This window comes from Anarhichas minor, unplaced genomic scaffold, assembly GCF_050575085.1.
Source record: "Anarhichas minor isolate MPS153535 unplaced genomic scaffold, ASM5057508v1 ptg000027l, whole genome shotgun sequence".
In the NCBI taxonomy this organism is placed as follows: domain Eukaryota; kingdom Metazoa; phylum Chordata; class Actinopteri; order Perciformes; family Anarhichadidae; genus Anarhichas; species Anarhichas minor.
This window is the reverse complement of record NW_027466473.1, coordinates 10,550,602-10,569,494: the sequence shown is the minus strand read 5'-3', so window position 1 is coordinate 10,569,494 and position 18,893 is coordinate 10,550,602. Positions and strand designations below refer to the sequence as shown.

The window sequence follows — 18,893 nt, the reverse complement described above, 5'->3', positions numbered from 1 at the left end:
GCTATAACTTTGTGATTCTGTTTAGGCCAGCAGAGAAGGCTTAGCTGGCCCTGAAGGCCCACCACTGCAAACAACAATATGTTAAACAATAGAGATCGTGTTTGTGCATCTCAATCTCAAGAGTTTAGAACTGGTAACGTTAGTTAAAAATACATTATTAAAAAAAAACAGACTAATAACTACATGACAATGGCAAAGAGTTTCAGGTGATGCACAAGCAACAGAAGCAGCCTTCATTCCCGTGTTTTTATATTTATTTTGTATTAATGCACTAATCACTAAAAGTTGTCCAGGCTGTAAACTCGCTTCTTTATTCGTTGATCTCTGAGGTGAATCTGTGACACTGAAGCAGCTCAGCTGCCTACAGCAATGCAGGGCCAAGGGACGTTTATTCCACCTCAACTTTTGTCGCGTGGGTGTTGAATGGTCGTGCTTGTGTCAGGCGGCAAACCGACACTTCAGTTCATATGACATAACATCCAATGAGTCCCGTCTGCCATCATTCTACATGAATAAAGTGCAGCACACGTATCGTAACAACAACAAATACTCACCCTCAGAGCGGCGAGGTCTATGTCGTCCAGGCTTCGTGTGGGGGCGTTTTCAGACATAGCTGTTGAAAACTTAGAGCCTTAGCTACCAAGTTAGCCAGATATTTGACAAGAAGTACTGACGGGGATTGTAAGCGGCTGCTACAGCGATCGAGACCGGCGTTATCTATGGATTAAATTCAGCAAAACGGGCTGTCCAATGTGCAGAAACGGTTGCGGAACAACACGGTTAGCACTTAGATTAGCGAACACATCGCAGATAGAGAGCTGCACACAGGCGCACCCAGCTGGCTAGCTCACGAGAGCTACACTGTTATCCGCAGTTGTTGTTTTTTTACAGAAATCCTGCTTACAATATTTAATCAAAATACAGTTTAACTTCACACAAGAGATATCAACAAAGTGGTAACGTCACCGTTAGCCGGCCATCGGTACCGTTCTACCAACAACGCGATGCACCTCCACTGTTGTTGAACACCTTGCTGCGTTCATTTTGACAAGACGTCTCTGCTGCTGTACAACATCCAGCTAATGTCATGTGTGAGAGAATGCTGCGTCTAAACTACCCGATAGGACTGGTGTGTCACTGAAGCATTCCTAGTAGAAAACAACATTTACGGCTCAACAGCGCAATGGTTGTTTTTTTAAGGAGGGACGCAACGTCTGATGTGATGGCGTCCGGGTCCGTCCGCACCAGAACCGTCTGTCAGGCTGTCAATATTAGCCTCAAATGTGTGTCCTCCCAAAATATAAAGACAAAGTGCGGAAAATGAAAATAATGGCCTCGTTTGAAATACGATCATTCGCGACTGCAGTTGTCAAACTTGTTAACACGACTTAAATATTCCTCAGTTTGGACCCGGAGCGCACGTTCGTCCGAACACCGAGTCAGGTGCGTGCAATCAACCGCACGTTAACTGGCTAGCTAACGTAGCTAAGCTAGTCGGCTAAATAGTCTTTTCCAGAATAAACTTTCCTTCTTCATCCATTTTCTCTGTTGACAGTCGCGCCTAGCACCGCCACAACCTTCCGGGGGGAAAAGCGCAGGCAAGCAGACGAGCACTATTTTTTTATTTTTTTTCGCGAGGCACCGCCGTAATACTTAAATTGGGGCCAACGACTCTTTAAAGTTAAGCGTTGCCTTCGTGCTAACGCGTCCTATTTGTATGAACTGGTAGTTATACTCCAACACTAAAGACACGGTGCAGTTCCAAAAGCGGCGACAGCTAAACTTGTTATTTCGCCATGTTTTGCTTCCCGAGTCCTCCCTCCCACTCCCAGCCTTGTTGTAGTCTTGCGGGGTTGTACTGACGATTGGCTGCACACGCCTCAAGTGTTTTGCTCTGGACGACTACGGCGCTTCATCAGGGACAAATTACCTGTAAAATGACAGCGGAACGCAACTGCATCTGTCTGCTCCCAGCAGCACAGCCGAGGTCGTCCTCTGACAGACCTGTCCTGCAATGACCTACTCCGTCTCAAAAATACATTAAATTAAAATACAATTCTGCTGGATAACTAAAGAACACACTGCAATGTATCCTAGTGTGTCTGTGGCTATTAGTAACTAATTGACCCTTTCCTGTTCTTTGTTTTGCTCTGATGTGTCTGCTATCCTAAGAGCTTTATGCCAACTAGTTATTTTACATTAAGACAGGCCTACTTTATCTTCAACAGATCATAATGCTCATCAATAATGCATGATTCAAGTCTAAAGCTGTCCACAAAGAGTTAAAAAACAATCTAGCATGGTGTTTTATTGAAGATGTCAGCATTCATGTATTAAATTAACTTATTTATTGTGTTAAATAGTCCCCATTTACAAGTGCAGTTTCTATGTACACTCGGTCTTCAAAATGATCTATTAAAATACACTATTTGTTCCAAGAATGAACAGATAAAGGATGGAATTTAAAGTAGTGATACCACTTTGTTGCTGCTGTTTACATTCCTTGTGATGCAGGAATGTGCTACTGTTTTTGTTTTGTTTGCCATGTGTTTGTTGTGTTGAAAATGGGCTACAACAAAATGTTGTTGTGCATCCTTGTGTTGCATAATGACAAAAGATCCTTGAATTTTAGGATTAGAATGTTTGCCTCCACACAGTTGTTTTTTTCCTGTCTCTAGATGGTATCAGTAGTTCTGGCTGTGGAAGGCTATTTTTTGATACCCATGGCCATTTTGATTAAATTATTTTTTTTAAAGTCACATTGAAACTCCATAAAAATAAGTTTATTGAGGAAATAAGAAAAATAACATACCTTGAAGTTGAGATTGTTCATAATCGTTTTTAAATGATTAAGTAAGAATATTTATTATCTCTCTAACCCTCAGTGTTAGTAGGCTATACATCAGCAACCCTAAGGTAATAACCAAGATCTGCAGGTTTTCATACATAAAGATTTTCACATGGTGACTTTTTTGTTTAGTTTCTGTTAGTAGTTTATTGATAAAAATGTACTGGTAATGCTGGCTATTAGTCCAATAAAAACAAAAATCATGGTAAAACAGTACAAGGTTCTCAGTATATCACAGACATTTCGGTAGAATCTTTAAACAAAGTATAACCCTTTTGTGCTGTAAAAGACAGGTCCAAGCAAATACCCAGTTTCTAGTGTGCAAGAACTCATAGTGTCTTTTTAATATCTTCCTCTGTGAAAGGTGCTTCATGTAGTGACAAGGCAGAGTTCATGTGTGACACTTGTCATCTGTCAGATTCACTGATGCATTGGCTCTGGAGCAGCAGTATGGACCAGGCCTGGGAACCGGAGGGTTCAAGTTCAAGTCCCTGTACGGACCAAGTGCGGAGTGTTGATTGGTCCTGGAGAGGTGCCAATTTACCCCCTGTGCCTAGTGTTCCAAAAGTACTCCTTAGACGCTGTAACCACCTTGGTAGTGTTGTTGACAACAAATTCTGCATGGACAAAGAAGTTTGTGTATTTCACTGTCGTATATTCAGCAATTTAAAAAAAAATTATGAACTGGATTATGGTAATGCCATGCACATCAATCCAATATTTTAAGTCTCCATAAACATACAGATCTCTTTTTTTTTAAATGCAATGAGAAAACCACGAAAGAGTATAAAAGATAAAGTCCCATTCAAAAGCCTCACATTCTGCCTTTTGTCTGCCTCGCTGCTGGTTGTTATCTAAAATCTTGACATCATACAGGAGCTTTGCAGTTTCTGATAAACTTGGCAAGACTCTGTTCCAGGTCCTGCTTTGCTACAAGTTATTACATGATATTTCCAAATTAGTCAATGCAATATGGATGCTACATGTTTATCCAGTGCAAGACTTGCTCAATATTGAAACAAAACCTAAAACTCTTTGTGATTCAAGACTTGATGTTGCTCCGTGGGAAAAAAGTGTAGATATGGGAGACATTTTATGGCACCTGGACACGGAATTGAGGAGCCGGCGTGGAAATAGCTGAAGTGGATGCTGGAATGTTTTGTTCTGTTCTGCTGACAGAATGATGTAATAATAATTCACTTTGGTTGTCATGGTGACTTCAGAAAAAAAAAGAAGCAACATTTAGCCGTAAATCAACCTAGCAACCTTTAATTATCTTGTCCTCCTTTTCTTTCCCTCCAACAGTTTTCCCACCTGATCATTCATCCAGAAATATTTAAATGATTTTGCTCCCACAGAAATGATCGGTCCTCCTTCAACATATTACCGTCTATTTTTCCGGAAACAACACCCTGATGTAGTAAGTTATCCCTCTTATCGATACTCTCCCTTTTCTGCCCTCTCCAGTTTTTTGTCTCAGCTACCATCCAGTCATCTCTTTATATCCGTCACCATAACAACCACAAATGTTCTGACAGATTTGCTGGCACTGCAGTGAGAGGCGAAGCCTCAGAGGGAGAGAGGGAGTGCGATAGCGAGAGAGAGACAGAGACACCCACCCACCCAAAAACCTTGCACCAATAAATGTACACTATGTTCCCAGATCATGTGAGAATGCTTAATTTCCAATACAACCTCGCAATCCTCTCCTGACTCATACATTCATTTATGTGTGTCTAATACCACCACCAGACCTGCAGATCAGATTGCACTGTAGTGCAAGTTATGCAGCAGACGCGATCATCACGAACAAACTGTCCAGTTCAGGTTAAGCTACTGCTCTAAATCATGATGAAAAATCGACATGTCAGTGGTTATGTTCGAACTCATCGTCAGTCAAAGAGACAATGTAAAAAACGTTAACTGTGTTGAGGCGATGTCTTTCCTCACCATTGCAGCGTCAGAACTATTTAAGGTTATTGTGCTAAACATTAGAAACTACGGGGAGCATGTGGTGCAGCAGCCCCTTAGCTGTTACGTAGTGGTCTGATCTGAGCTCAGCTGCAGTTATGTCCACAGCCCCACCGGAGCCATGCCTTCTTTAGTGTTCAGTGGAGGCAGCAGGTTCTCCTCGCACAGGAACTTCAGCGGGAAGTGGACCAGCAGCCCTCGGACGGCCTTTAGCTCCTCTCTGGCCTGCTCAGGATCTGTGTCGCAGAGGCGTTCCTCGCTGGCGTATTCCTTCAGCTGTCGCATGTTGTGGACAGCGTTGTCGGGCAGGCATTTGAAGACCTGGGGTAAGAAAACAAACTACATCTATCTAACCCTGAATAAAAAGATCATGATTTATGATCCACCATCATTTAGATAGTTTATACCTTGTCGTATATGGTGGCATTCAGTTTAGCAGGTGCATTCCAGCCCAAGAAGAAGAATTCATCGCTGATTGGATCGTCAACATTGACACTGGGGTCTGAAGAAGCTCCAACAAGAACTCTGGTGGGGAAATTAAATAAATAAATAAATAACGGCCGAACGTTCAGCAAGCACAGGGCATTCAAACATCCAAAACGTTCTTGTAATGTCACATTATAATTTAAAGTCCTTAAGTGAGAATGAAACTATTTAGGTTCATCATAAGGAAAATATTACATCATTTTCAAATGAGATGATTTTCTTGTAAGTCTCCAAAAAATATAGATGGTTCCTCACTTGTTGCCAGATTCCATTTGGTAGCCGACCCTCCTCAATAAAAACAAGCTAAGCTAGCCTTGATATTTTCCATGACAGACAGATAGGTGACACACTCCCTTAGAGGTAGTAACAGTTCATGGTCATGCATAAACAGAACGCACATTTCAGGAGTTGCATATCTGGTCCTGACCTGAAACACTCTTTACGCAGAGCGAGTGTGAGGGGTCCTGCCTGGTACTCCTGCCCTCCCATGACGGAAAGGACCCGATCTTCATCTTCCACAAACACTGCCATCTCACTATCTCTGTTGCCCAGCATGCTGCGGTCATTGATGTTGGCTGATCCTGGAAAGCAAGTGGAAAGTACGAGCATTAACAATCTGTCATTTCAGAGGAGTCACTCGTCAAACCATATTCAACGCATGAAGCAACTCTATGAAATAACTTTATATCGGAAATATTCTTCACAATGAATCCAGGATTCTCTTGTTCGGTACGGTTTAATCTGTATATTTGTTGTTCAGAAATGGATTTGAACTCGAATGTTACAGGTTTATATTCTGTAAATGAAATGAAGTCTGTGAGTGCAGAACTCAAAGCTGACTAATCACAGAGTCTGTGGAAGAAATACATTGCATTCCTTGTGCATGCCTCACAATAAAGACCACCGCATTCTTTACGGCTTTAAATGTGACAGAGTAGTAGAAGGATAGTTTGATTTACATTAGCAGTACCTTAAGACAAAATTAGGAGAGTGAATAGTAAACAATGAGGCTCAATGAGATACAATTACAAATAGAAACGCAGGATTACATGTTTACATCGTTTCCTGTGAATCCCGTGTGTGTGTGTGCGTGTGTGTGAAGGCAATCTGAACCCAGCACCAGAATGGTGGACTCCACCACTAAGAATGAAAATTTCAGAATGTAAATACTTTAAATTACTTTCTGAAAGAATAGAACAACCATAACTAGTATCACAAATGGGGTTTGACTTCATGACATCTTTTTTTAGATTTTAACTTTTTAACTACTGAAATATTTAAACGAATGACAGAATCTCAAAAGAGGATCCTTTTTATTTGTGCAGCTTTTCGATATCCATACTGTACACTTGATCTTGGTATCCCCGGGCAAGTGTTCCTTTGTACACCTAATTTAAGGAGCTTAAACTTAAACTTTAAGGAGCTTAAACTAAATATTAAATGTCATTGTCTTTATTATTCATTTTAATAAATAAATGTCCATCTATTTGTCCACTTGCAATGTTTTTATTCTACAAGTGTTGACAGTGCTATTAAACTACAGCTAAAACTCATGGATTAAAATACACTGTAGTCTCATAGCTCAATGATGACTTAAGGTCAAAATGATAAAACTTTGAATGAGTTTGCATCAGTGGTGACGTACCAATGATATAGCAGCGGTCATCAGCAATGATGGTCTTGCTGTGAACATAGATGAGCTCTGTGACAAGCGACTGGCAGAGCTGGGAATGTTTTCTCAGGCCGCAGAGTGTGATGTACTCTGTCCACAGGTCCTCAACTGGGGGGCAAACCAGAATCACATTAATCACAAAGGATAACGCAAAACAATGGAAATGTATTAGGAAACTCACATAGACTCTTAAAATGGAAAAGAAGAAGAAGTCAAGGATGAAAATGGAAACTGGTGGGCAGATACCTAGTACCAGTAGCTTCAGTTTAAAGGAGCAACACGAAGAAAAAGAAAGAAACATGTCAGAGAGGAAATAGGTGGTATTTTGTGATGTCAGGTGGATTTTTGTGTGGAAATGAGAGCAGACAAGTGACAGAAAACTCACCTTCCTTAAGTCTTGAGAGAATAGAGTGCTCGCCTCGGCACATGGTCCTAGGAGATTAATCATTCACAAAAAAAACATGATTAACACATTATAGGATAAAAATATATCAATCAATCAAGTTGCACTTTTGGTTGACAGAAACTCCAGCCTTGTGCTACAACTTTGAACTAAAACTACTAATTAAATAACTAAAAAAGTAACTGGTGAAACAGCTACTTCTTACTTACTTACTTACTTGTAATACACAAAAGCTAAAAGAATGGAATATTATCCCAATTAAATTTGAAGCAAATCCTCAACTTTTGCATTTTGTCCATAAATGATAACGGGAAGAAAAGGCTCTCACCTGTAAGTGAAGTGCAGAATAGCTTGGATGGCATTTCCACCTCCCAAATTGATGTCTCCCTCAAATCCAGGAAGCAAAGGAACCACCACAAACACCCTGTACTTCTTCTGCTCTCTGCAGTAAGACACAATGTCAACAAGTGGACCATTTAAACATTACGACGAGTGGACTGTTCCTTTCACTCTTATTTATATTCTATGTTGTGATTTGTTGAAAAAATGCTGAAATGTACTCATTGTTTATACTCTTTGAAATGTGCTTTGTTTGACATGTTTAAATGTCACAATGAGCTTCATGAAAAACTGCTTTATAACTTTACGGTTCGAGATCGTGGGTATGCAAAATAAATAACGCGCCACGTAAATCTGTCTAGTGCAATGAAACCCGACCTGTGTGCACGCAAGATTCGATTCACAATTGCATCCCCGATCCCATTATAGACGGTCTTCCCATCATCGGCACAGCTGATGAAGAACTGGTTCTGAGGGCAGAGAAAAGGCAGATGGTGGCTCGGTATGAGGTGAGGGCTAACACAGGTAGGGAGCTGGCAGGGAAAGGGCCGAGCCGTGATTATATTCAGACTCATGAGAACTCATGATCAGACACACATTGGCTACAGAATCTCACAGTGTCACGTAAAGTGAAAGAGTCAAATGTTATGTAAGTAAATAAGAATCACATGCTGAAACATCAGAAATAAAGAGAGGCCAATCTTCATATACAAATAGATGCATTTCTATACAAAACAGAACCCACTCTTAAGTGTTGCTACTAAAACTATTTGCGGTAACAATTGTTTTTTGCCATGTATGCTATTATTTGAAAAACTATCAACAAATCATTAGAAAGCATTGATAGAGACGTACGGATTCGTCTGTTCCTGCATTACCTCGATGTAGATGTAGTGCTCGCTGTTCTCGATGGTGTGGATGTAGGCGTTGAGGATCGAGTTCTCATTGGTTCCAGTCGACCAGCGGTCGGCTGAGCGCAACACCTGAAGAAGAGACGAGTCAGTCCACGAGACACGTCTTTCACATCATAATAACTGCCTGTTACCAAATCAACCGTAACATCCAAGTTTAGCTCGAGACTTTAGAGAAGAACAAGGAACTTTAGCATTTAGCATTATTACGCTATTTATTTTTATATCTGAAACTTTTATCTGAAACTGCTGCTATCACTTTTGGTAGTAGTTTAAGCTATTTGTGATGTACTCAGCTTGTGCCTTGCATCAACTTCTGCTTTACATACATACAGCTCTAACAAAAAAATGGGAGAACTGAGTCCCTGAAACCTGAATACGGGATTAACTAAACCTGATAGGAAAGCTGTGGCATAATAAGGAGCAAGGGTTAAGGTTACAGGCCACTGCCCACCGTAGAAGAAGAAAGTACACACAGCAAACGCTATTGTTACCCAACGCTCACTCAGTCAGTACAGAGTGAGGACGGTAGCCTCTGCCATGCCAGTTGTGTTGCTAACGCTGGCAGTTCTCATGACCTGGACCACATTTCCCATGAAGCCCGTTAAAAAATGAAACACTTCCACTTCCACTTCCACTCCCCCATCCCCGTCTTTGGCAGTGCATTTGTTTTCTCTGGCTTAATTGAACAGGATAAACATGTTGGAAGTGATTTTCTTCCACAGGCTTTACTCTTGTTCCACCAACTGCCATCGCAAAAAAAAGCTCTGAATACTTAAGCTGCACTTCAAAAAGGCAGAACAGTGTGTCTTTGTTGTACTGTAAAGAAATCCACTTGATTTCCTGCTAGCTCTGACTCGGTGTCTCACAAAGTAAAATGCCAACGGTGTTGTTTGTTTACAGTAAATACATTTCACTAGTTTCCCCAACATAATTTTACATAATCCTTTCCTCAAATGAGAGTTCAAGGTTTCAAACCCTGATGTTGTCCTGATGAAAGGCATCTTTAAGGCTGGTTGGACACAGAAATCCCTTTTTCATGTGTGCACTTAGCCATACTTAAAATACTTTGCTTGTTTTCTGTGTTGCCATCATGTGTGACTCATCATAGTGACTTGGTCTTTGGTGCTTAAATACCTGCACTTTGGCCTTGCTGGATCCGGGCACCGTGAATGAGAGCGAGTCAGCAGTGCAGTGAGTCTTGGGAAGAAGGTAAGGATAGAACTCGTCCTTGTACTTGTTTTTGAAGATCTAGAGAAGACAAAACAAATGAATGAAAGCAAGATTTTCGACCTTCCTGCTGGTCCTGTTTCCTACAGAAGCCTTGATAAAAAACAAAAGTTAGATACACTTTGTTTTACTACTTACTATCTGACTCATATTGTTGTAGTTGTGGCTAATAAACCCAATAGGTTAGCGTAGCATACCATAATAAAGTAGAACGATTTCAACAGGTCCAAGGCAACAAAAGTCTCAGATTGCTTTAGCACTATGTGACGGCTTCAAATAATAATACACAAATTAGTGCTTTGGATAGTTACGGTAAAATATGCGTTAAAGCCAACTGAAGCTTATATGTGACTCATTTGTAAGGCTGAAGATGTTCCGGTCCAGTAAAATGATGAGGAGGTTTACAGTAATATGCTAATGTCAGAATAAAACCCAGGTATAGCTTTAAAATAACAGAGCTTTGCTTTGAGTCTGACCTTGGAGAAGTTCCAGCGCTGGATGAAGTGGCGGGCTACATCCCTGGCAGCTCTGCCATGAACAGCTGCAGAAAAATCACGCCACGGCATGCGGGGAACCTGGGTACGGTCGATGTTATCTGAAAAAAAATACAAAAAGCAAAACCTTTTCAGCTCCCTCTTTCCTCTCAGTGTGTTTGCATGTATAGGATACTTAAGAAGATTAAGACATTACCTTCAAATGGTCTGTCCAGTTGGACCCAATCTTTCTTGATAAAGTTGCTGTAGTCTTTGCCAAACCACAGTTTAGTGTTGCCAGTCAGGTCATCAGGGTCCTGCTCTGCTTGCTTATCTGGTTCAGCTGGTTTTGGACCACCAGACACACCATTATCCTAGTTAGCAGAGACATGTGTTAGTGTCCGCAGGGGTTGTGACATATTGAAAGCACACGGGTTCATGAACTAATATTAACACATTCATGCTTTATCAGTTTCTTACGACTGCATCTCCTTTGGGCTCCTCCTCGCTTACACTGTTGGCCGTCTCTCTCAAACCCAGGTCAGTCAGCCGGTACTGGCTGTCATCCCACCTCCCAAACGCCAGGTCAATCCCCCCCACAAAGGCGACTGTTTGGTCAATGGCCACGGTCTTTTCGTGGTGAGCCCACATCAACACCACAGAGGACACGTGGTCAGGATGTCGCATCACCTGGCGGCCATAGGGGTTCAAATTGATGTTAAGACATGAGATGAGGCCTCTGGTTAATTGCGTGTATCAAATTACATGAGCATGTGACAGACCTTGATGTTTGGGTGCATGTTCATAAGAGTCCTCTTGCTGTGCTCACTATTGATGCCAAGGGCCATCTCCATCTCTTTGTACAGCATAACACACACTTTGACTCCTTGTTCCTGCAGGAAGGAGTTAAAGAAGAGGTAACGCCACTTGAAAAATTGATCAGCACAGGTAATCTGTCATTTTAAAATGATTTAACTGGTATGGAGGAGAAGAACAAGACAGAGAGAATTCGTACTGCTTTGCGTTTGAGTATCTCATCCAGGCGCCAGTAGTTATCAGTGGCTGGTCTCTTTAGGAACACTTCAGGGCTGAGCCTGACAGGGAAGACATTTACATTAGTCACATTAAAAATACACTTCATGTGTAGCTAAAATATCTAAATGTTCCCAACTTAGTAAAACGAAGCCTCTTCATCACCGACTCCAGATCTTGCTGACACTTACCACCAATCTGTGATGAAGATTTCCTCCTTGGCTTGTTCGAGAGCATCAGCCAGGTCTGCAAAGTAGCCACTTCCATTCACATACCTTCAAACAAAATCCATGAGACATAAAGTTTAATGAATGAGGATGAAATATGAAAACAGATGAATCTCCGGGAGAACATGTATCTGACCATTTAGTGAGCGTGTTCTCCCGTGGCGGAGCGAACCCCTGGAAGCGTTGCACTTTGAGAAAGTCGGAGGTTTCTGCCAGCCGGTTGATTTCATGACTCCACCAATGAGTCTGTCGATAGCTGCTGCATTTGATGACCAGACTCCTGAACAAAAAGCAACAGGCCACGCGTCACAAACACAACATAACCTCAGGTATAAAATACATGCAGTATGCTGGAGCTCTCAGTACCTATCGGCAAACAAACGGCTGACCTACCGAGTGAAGTTCTCAATGCAGACTCCATATGTCGTGTCTGTGTGAGCACGGCCCACTTTCACTTTGAACTCCGGGTCAAACAGCAACACAAAGTTGATGCTGCCGTTGTCTCGGTCCATATACAACAGGAAGGAGTCTTTCACCACCAGCCAGCGCCGGGACCAGCGGAAACAGAGCTGATGATGGCCAATGCAGTTGAGGCCTTGGATCCGGTGACCCCCCGACCTCTTGAAGATGGGCCCCTCCCTGAGACAAGTTGGCACAATCAATCTCTATCACGCACTTGGTCATTAAACACACTTTTCCTTGCGCCTCACACACTCTCAGTAAGTTTGCTTACAAGCCTTTGGGACCGAGGTCCGTGACGAAGGAGAGAGCACCGACGGAGAGGAATTCCAGCTGAAAAAAAAAAGTAGACGTGAAAATGTCATCGTGCTGCAGGACATCCACTTTGTATTGTCTTTGTTTTAAAGCCGTTACCATGCTGTGGTCATTCCTACAAAATGCGTTCTCCAGCAGACCATTCAGGTACTCCTCAAGGTATTTCTGCAACAGAAAAGCAGGTAAATAAGTGTAACTGTTTTTGTTCTGTAGAGCTGATGTGTTACATGATATTTATAATACAGTTAAATTTAATAAAATAACTAAAATTATTTTAAATTGTATTAGAAATCATTTTTTCGCAAAGAAGTGGCAGTCCCAAAATATATTATATATACGATATTTCCGATAAATAAAATATATTACATTGATCAGCCTGAATAAGGACTCTGCAAAGACCAACACAGCAGCTGTAGTATGTACAGTGGTTAATAGAGAAGAAGACCAGTCTTCTTCTTTGAATAAAATACATTTTAATATCTTGCCACAACATCAATTAAGTGTGTGTATTCAAATGGCATTTGGTGTTCTGTGTAAACTATTTGTGTATCTGATTGATTTGTTTGATACCATTTTGCTGGAGGTCCTCCTGGTCCGTTCAGTCCCGTGTAGGCTGGGCATTTCCTCTGACATGGCTCTCAGCTGCTGCCTGTCCTTTGCAAATCTTTGAGAGAAATTTAAATATTCAAAACACTTGGTGCTCGACAAATCTGACGATAAAAACTCAGAGCAACACATCACAGGGATTTCCACTGCAGGTCTCTCAGAGCGAGAGGTTGATTTGCATGATTGAAATAAACAGAATAGTGCACCGACCTTCCCAGAGGTAGCAAGTGAAGTATCATCTTGTGCTTGTAAAGGTCTCGATGCAGCTCTTGGAAGTGCTTGTACTTCCTCTTCACTACCCAGTGGAAGTGGCCATGTGTCAGCTGCACTGTGTACAGAGTGCCTACACGGACCTGGAGGGACGTTATTGAAATGATGTACATGAGCATGGTGGTTTGGATTTAGGAAAATATCTATAGAAGCTGAGCCAGCTGGCTCGAAACAAACCAACTCAAAGTTCAAACACTCAGGCAGCAGATTTTATATCACATTAGTACGGTAAATCAGATTGACATGGTCAAGATTATCTAAAGCTTTCTATAAATACTTGCATCTTGTTAACAACCACCAAAGAATTTTTTTAAAATTATTTTCCACACGTGATTAAATACTGGTGTACCTTTGAGCGAGTAGTGTATTTCTCTGTGTTGTCCACTCTGCATGTAATAGGTATACCAGGCATTAAGAAAGGTATACCCTCCTCTTTTACGTCAGGAAGATGATGCACCACAAGGAAAGGGCGCCCGTCTGCGAATTGGAAGATTAGAACATTTCGATTAAAAGTCTTCTGATGCAGCCAATAGAGTTTCAACGGTTAAACGTATTCATAAAAGGGGCCGTTTATCTCACCACTGCTGGACATGAGGCCATCTATCTCATCTGCGGAAATGCCGTGAACGTCGTGAGAAAAGCGCCTTCTGGCCAGGTTCTGGGCCGTCGAGCTCTGAGCCGCCGGCTCGATCACGTCTGGGCTGGCCATCGCACTGTTGCTGCAAGTGCCAGCTGCCCTGATGATGCAAAGACAAAAAGAAAAGGGAGTTTCACAGTTACAGTTCGGAGTGTTTGCACCTTCCCACCACTAGGCATACAAAACAATTGTGAACCTGAGACCTGTCTACAGCAGAAAGAGATTTTAAAGACACAAGTTTAGAGATCACAGCATTTCATCACCTCAACAAATTAACAATTAAGTGATTCGGTATTCCAATAAAGGCAAAAGTGAGATATTTTGGAGTCTTACAATATTGTAACTCCACAGACTGCAAGTTCGAGGTTTTAGCTGCATTAATTACATAATTAAAAAGCTCTTTATATCACAGTATATTTTATTTTAATTGAAGGGATTCTGTGTATATTTTCTCTATACTGTACATGGCTTCATGTCTAATTATAGAAATGATCAAATGACTGCTGTTTTTGCCAGTGTAGCTATAGTTCAGTTATAAGTAGGCTGTTAACTTTCCTCAAAGTTTTAATTCTATTTACACTTTAGATGTCAGATCATCTATGTGTTATTCTATATGGTGCGTTTAAAACTAGAAACATTTAAAGTCATTTCAAAGTCTCTGCTGCAAAGTCTGAAGCAATGTTTTTGCAGTTATCCTTTGATTGAGGAAAAGTAGTGGACCTTTGGGTGGTATCAGTACTTCTACTGCTCCCATTAATAGTATCAGTAGTTTGTAGCAGAAGTGCATGAACTAAAAATAACATCAATAGATGAAGCAGCCCCAGCAGCAGAGTAGTCATCGACACTGCGTCACATGAGAAGTCTAGGACACAGCCACCAGCGCGAGAAAAAGGTGCGTGTGAACCCTTTTGTATCGTGTGTGGGTAGATGTCTTTGAATGGCTGAATGTTTCCTGGGCAACCAGGCAAAGGGGAGGGAGGGAGGGAGGGAGGGTGTGTGTGTGTGGGTGTGTGTGTGTGTGTGTGTGTGTGTGTAAAATGAGAGAGTTTGGGAATGAAAATGGGGATGAAACAACAACTAATAATACCAACCCTAAAGGACTCCCAAAATTGAGTGAAAATTAAAAATGTTCATCGATAGTTTTGATTCCATGAGAAATAAAAAGTGTTCCAACTATAGCTGTAGAGGACACAGATATGACTCTGTTGTCTTTTTGATTAACTTCAGCATTATCTCTGAACTTGCTCTATTATTTAAACTTCAATATTAGTGGTAGAGTTTGGGATCAAGATATGTGCCATATAAAAAAAAATCAAAAATCAAATAGAAAAGGTTTTTACTGAAGTACTTGCCAAATTGTTTCACTTGGACTGTACAATTTGGCAATACCATCCCCCACTACGCAGGCCAGTAGCAGGAAATATACATTCCTATCTTGTTTCCCATCTACCCACTGACTAAAGGAGAAACTATACAAGAGGCTGAACAGTAATTAGCAGGTTAAGGCCGGCGCAATACTGAACACTGGCTGGGTACATCAACTGGACTATTAGCTAGCTTCAGTAGCATCTAAAGACTTAATAGAAATAAAAGGACAAGTGATAGCTGCAATAAAACATACTTTCCTCTCACTAAAAATGTTTTTTGTTTTTTTTTTACTTCAAAATTGAATAATGTCTTTTGTCGATTATTTGTTATCTCAGTTACTGTTTATTCAATTATTTCCTTCATAACGAATACCATATCTTCTTTGTTTAAGACTCACTAGGCTTATTAGGCTGGACTCAATTTACGACTGCTGAACAACACTCTGTTGAGTTTCCATCATTTGCTGGAGAACATATTTAACATCAGGGATTACCATGAAAAGAACAAGTTGTGTTTTAATTGATATGAAACCCATATTAGGACCATTTCTTCTTTGTCATGTTTGCTGCAGAGCTAATTCGTCACTATTTCCAAGCTTTATTTGTTGTTTCCACTTATAATATAAGATATATTTTGGCCATTCTGGCATGCAAATTAACATTAAACCCTATCATTTAAATCTACTGCTGTTTGTTGAGAGATATATGTTGAAAAAAATAATATTTAACCAAACAACCTCTGTTGAGTGCTATGAATACTGGCAGTATAGCTTCTTTTTTCTCTGATCAGCCTTTACTCTCAGGTGAAAAGCTAACTTGTAATTGCCACAGAGCATACATATTGTGCATGACAGAATTATCTTAGAATATATTTCGTTAACCCTTTAAGGCAGAGAAGTCGAGTGTTGACTTGACAAGCTTTTCTTGTTTTTTGGAGTGAAACTTACTCAGGCGTCCTACCTGTGAAACACACTACACCCACCCAGAGTCCTCTACAACATGAGCCAAATTGGCCAGAGGGGAGTGCTTTTACTGAGAGCCAAGCAACATCTTACACACCAACTGTTCATCGCATAAATCTTTGTGTGTGTTTCAGTGGTGCTGGACCGGTTACCACTTAATGTTGCCAGCAGCAGTAACCGACAAGGCCATGAGAGATTTAAAGCACCTATGTGCAGGATTTGTCTTTGAATGGTCTATTTTCTTTCCACAAACAAAAACGTATACCATCAGAATAATTAAAAAGTTTATACAACAGCATGAACATATTTCACAAAGGGGCTCTAAAGATCAACTACACACCACCCGGAAATCTTGTTTTTACTGCTGACCAAACTAGTTCTCACCCTGCTGCCATGATGTAGAGGCGTACCCAGGGCGTGGTCGGTACGCCTCATCACTACTGGCTGTGGTTAAAGTAACTAAGTTACAAAAGTGGCTCAATTTAACTATAGTTTTTTTTTTTCCAAAGGTAGCCATGCCCGGACCTGTCACATAGGATCTGATACATTTATTACTCTGCTTGAAGAACAATATAACCCTAAATTATTAAATGTTAATAAGTTAAATAAATTGCACCTCAGGTATAGCTAGTTTCTCCCCCTCTTAGGGTCAACGAGGTAAATACAGTGTAGTATTTATTGTAAAAAGGTGCCATATTGAATAAATAAGCCTGATCTTTACAGATGTTTTATGTTCCCTGCTCTATGGGAAAGTTATGGTGTGTTTACATCATTTACCTGACCTTTTAGAAACGAGACATGCACGTGGCCTTTAAATGCATACTGAGACAAACTGTATATCCCCAGACTCTGAAACGTGCGACCAAATGACAGGATGTCACACATTCCTAGTGGCTGAAACAACAGTGCTGACACAGTCAACCCGCCGCCTGCGCCTCAGCCCAGCGGATTGTCGACTAACTGTCGACTAAAATGCAGATCGTTTCTGACTGTCTCAACGTTTTCACTACACTTTTAACCCACTACAGTAAACTGTCACGAGCTTTGTCACGTGGGTTAAGATACAAGTTTGGAGCTCAACACATACATTTGCCTCTTTGCTTTTTTTTTTTTTTTTTTGAAAGTATGGACAAGTGTGTAGCCTATGTGAGCTACACACCATCTTACATTTACCCCCAATCTGTATGATCCACTTTCTTAATTCTCACAACAGTGTTGGCTGTGTGACATCTCTCCGGATATCAAGGCAGCTCAGACTCCAGAGGCTGACATTGCTGAATGCTACTTTGTGTCGTCTCCACCCATAGCCTCGTTTCCTACAGCCACGCATTCCACAAAACAAAACTATAACTCAAGTTTACAAAACTACGCCACAAACATCATCTGGCGGAAGTCGACTGTTCACACACACACACACACACCGACGACAAGCTATAGGCGCTGGGTGCTCGTGCCTCCGTGGCGTGGAAGTCCCGCAGCTGGACTCATATCCTTGAATATGCAATGCTGCGACAGCTCAGAGGAGTGTAACATCCGTCTGATTTAGTTAGTTAGGCCCACGGAGATACTTACGTTCAATTCAAATACCGACTCGGGACACACAGCTATTCCACGCGCGGGGACAGAAAAGACAGCATGTAATTAGGCCTACATGCAGGCTAAAAGTAAGGTTTCATCGTTTTTCTCAATTAAGAGGTCATTCGTATTCCCCGTGGGTGATGCACACGGTAGCCCCTCCCACAGGGTGTCCAGTGGGCCACAGTGTGGAGGAGGACAAAAGAAAAGGGAATATACGGCAGCAAGGGGTAGCTGTTGCTTAGCACATCTTGTCTCCTATTTTTAAATCCGATTTGACAAAAAGCACATGATGTTTATTCACAAACCACACAGCGTGCTTATTTTTCGCGTGACAAAAGTTTCACGACAAAGCACGACAAGTCCTGACGGGCCACCGCCGCCGCCGCCGCCACACACACACACACACACACACTAGATCATGAGGTACATAAAGAGGAGGAGGTGGGCTCCAATGAAACTAGCTAACGTTACGTGACAGCGTTACTTATTATCTGTACTGACGTGAATCACGGAACATATTTCCGGTTCGTCTTTTCTAAATGAAAAGCTTGCTTGCAAATATCAGACACTGATTTTCTGGGGGGTTTTTTTACGTTTAAACGTTCCCGTTGTAAGGTGGACTTACCGGAAGTACCGGAAGAACCGGAAGACTGTTTACATGTCGTGCCAGCTGTCCTAGGTTGAACTGTCCCACAACATTTACATTTTAAATACAAGCCACAAAATATAAGCTTTTCTGGGAAATCCTCTTTTAATTTTAACGGTTAACAATTCTAGTTCTCATGTATTCATCCGCACACACGTAGCTTAATGATCGTGTTTAAACTACACCACCACTTACAGACAGGAGAAGCAGACTGATTACTACTCTCAAAAACGTAATGACATGCAATCTGACTTTACGCTAGACAGTGATTTAATTGTCACTAGACAATCACCAAAAATCCAAATGTGTTCCCCACACCCTTATCAAGACTGTTGATGACATTAAAATCGTCCCCATGGATGGAATAAAGATTCATCTTTGATTGCATTAATATCCCCTCTGAAGGTTACTCATGTTTTCCACTTATGTGGTAACAATTGTTTTTGTGTTCCCCCATTCCT

At 41.3% G+C, this 18,893-nt stretch overlaps 2 protein-coding genes and 1 long non-coding RNA gene across 16 annotated transcripts in view; 1 reads left to right on the top strand and 2 right to left on the bottom strand.

Annotated features, from left to right (window-relative positions):
- The window catches only part of mink1 (misshapen-like kinase 1), a 30,172-nt gene extending 28,271 nt beyond the window's left edge, over positions 1-1,901 (bottom strand). For 3 of the 10 annotated variants that reach the window (XM_076101795.1, XM_076101794.1, XM_076101796.1), the window contains exon 1: positions 555-1,882. In XM_076101795.1, the coding sequence (XP_075957910.1) occupies positions 555-611 (57 nt within the window). In that variant the 5' untranslated portion in view covers positions 612-1,882. Of the gene's footprint in view, positions 1-554 lie in introns of all 10 variants that reach the window. The other 7 variants (XM_076101797.1, XM_076101800.1, XM_076101798.1 and 4 more) reach the window with 5 other exon arrangements.
- Positions 542-6,793, top strand: LOC142960153 (uncharacterized). Of its 3 annotated transcripts, none has more exons than XR_012956290.1 (4): positions 542-779; positions 4,207-5,145; positions 5,251-5,347; positions 5,753-6,793. It is a non-coding gene; the product is annotated as an uncharacterized LOC142960153 (long non-coding RNA). The 3 variants fall into 3 exon arrangements; XR_012956291.1 differs by having other exon boundaries at positions 549-4,268; positions 4,387-5,145; XR_012956289.1 differs by having other exon boundaries at positions 564-5,145.
- Positions 2,762-17,935, bottom strand: pld2 (phospholipase D2). 3 transcript variants are annotated; one of them, XM_076101802.1, is made up of 24 exons: positions 17,781-17,935; positions 13,822-13,979; positions 13,592-13,719; positions 13,183-13,325; positions 12,937-13,030; positions 12,466-12,531; positions 12,326-12,384; positions 11,986-12,231; positions 11,729-11,872; positions 11,557-11,640; positions 11,349-11,427; positions 11,116-11,226; positions 10,814-11,023; positions 10,551-10,707; positions 10,337-10,455; positions 9,768-9,881; positions 8,598-8,702; positions 8,098-8,189; positions 7,709-7,822; positions 7,363-7,409; positions 6,951-7,085; positions 5,733-5,886; positions 5,227-5,344; positions 2,762-5,140 (listed from the first exon to the last, which is right to left on the bottom strand). In XM_076101802.1, the coding sequence occupies exons 2-24, from the start codon at positions 13,949-13,951 to the stop codon at positions 4,916-4,918; spliced, it is 2,874 nt and encodes a 957-aa protein (XP_075957917.1). In that variant the 5' UTR covers positions 13,952-13,979; positions 17,781-17,935; the 3' UTR covers positions 2,762-4,915. The 3 variants fall into 3 exon arrangements, with proteins under 3 accessions (XP_075957917.1, XP_075957919.1, XP_075957918.1); XM_076101804.1 differs by having other exon boundaries at positions 10,847-11,023; XM_076101803.1 differs by having other exon boundaries at positions 13,822-13,974; positions 17,781-17,932.
- Between the last annotated feature and the right edge of the window lie 958 nt (positions 17,936-18,893).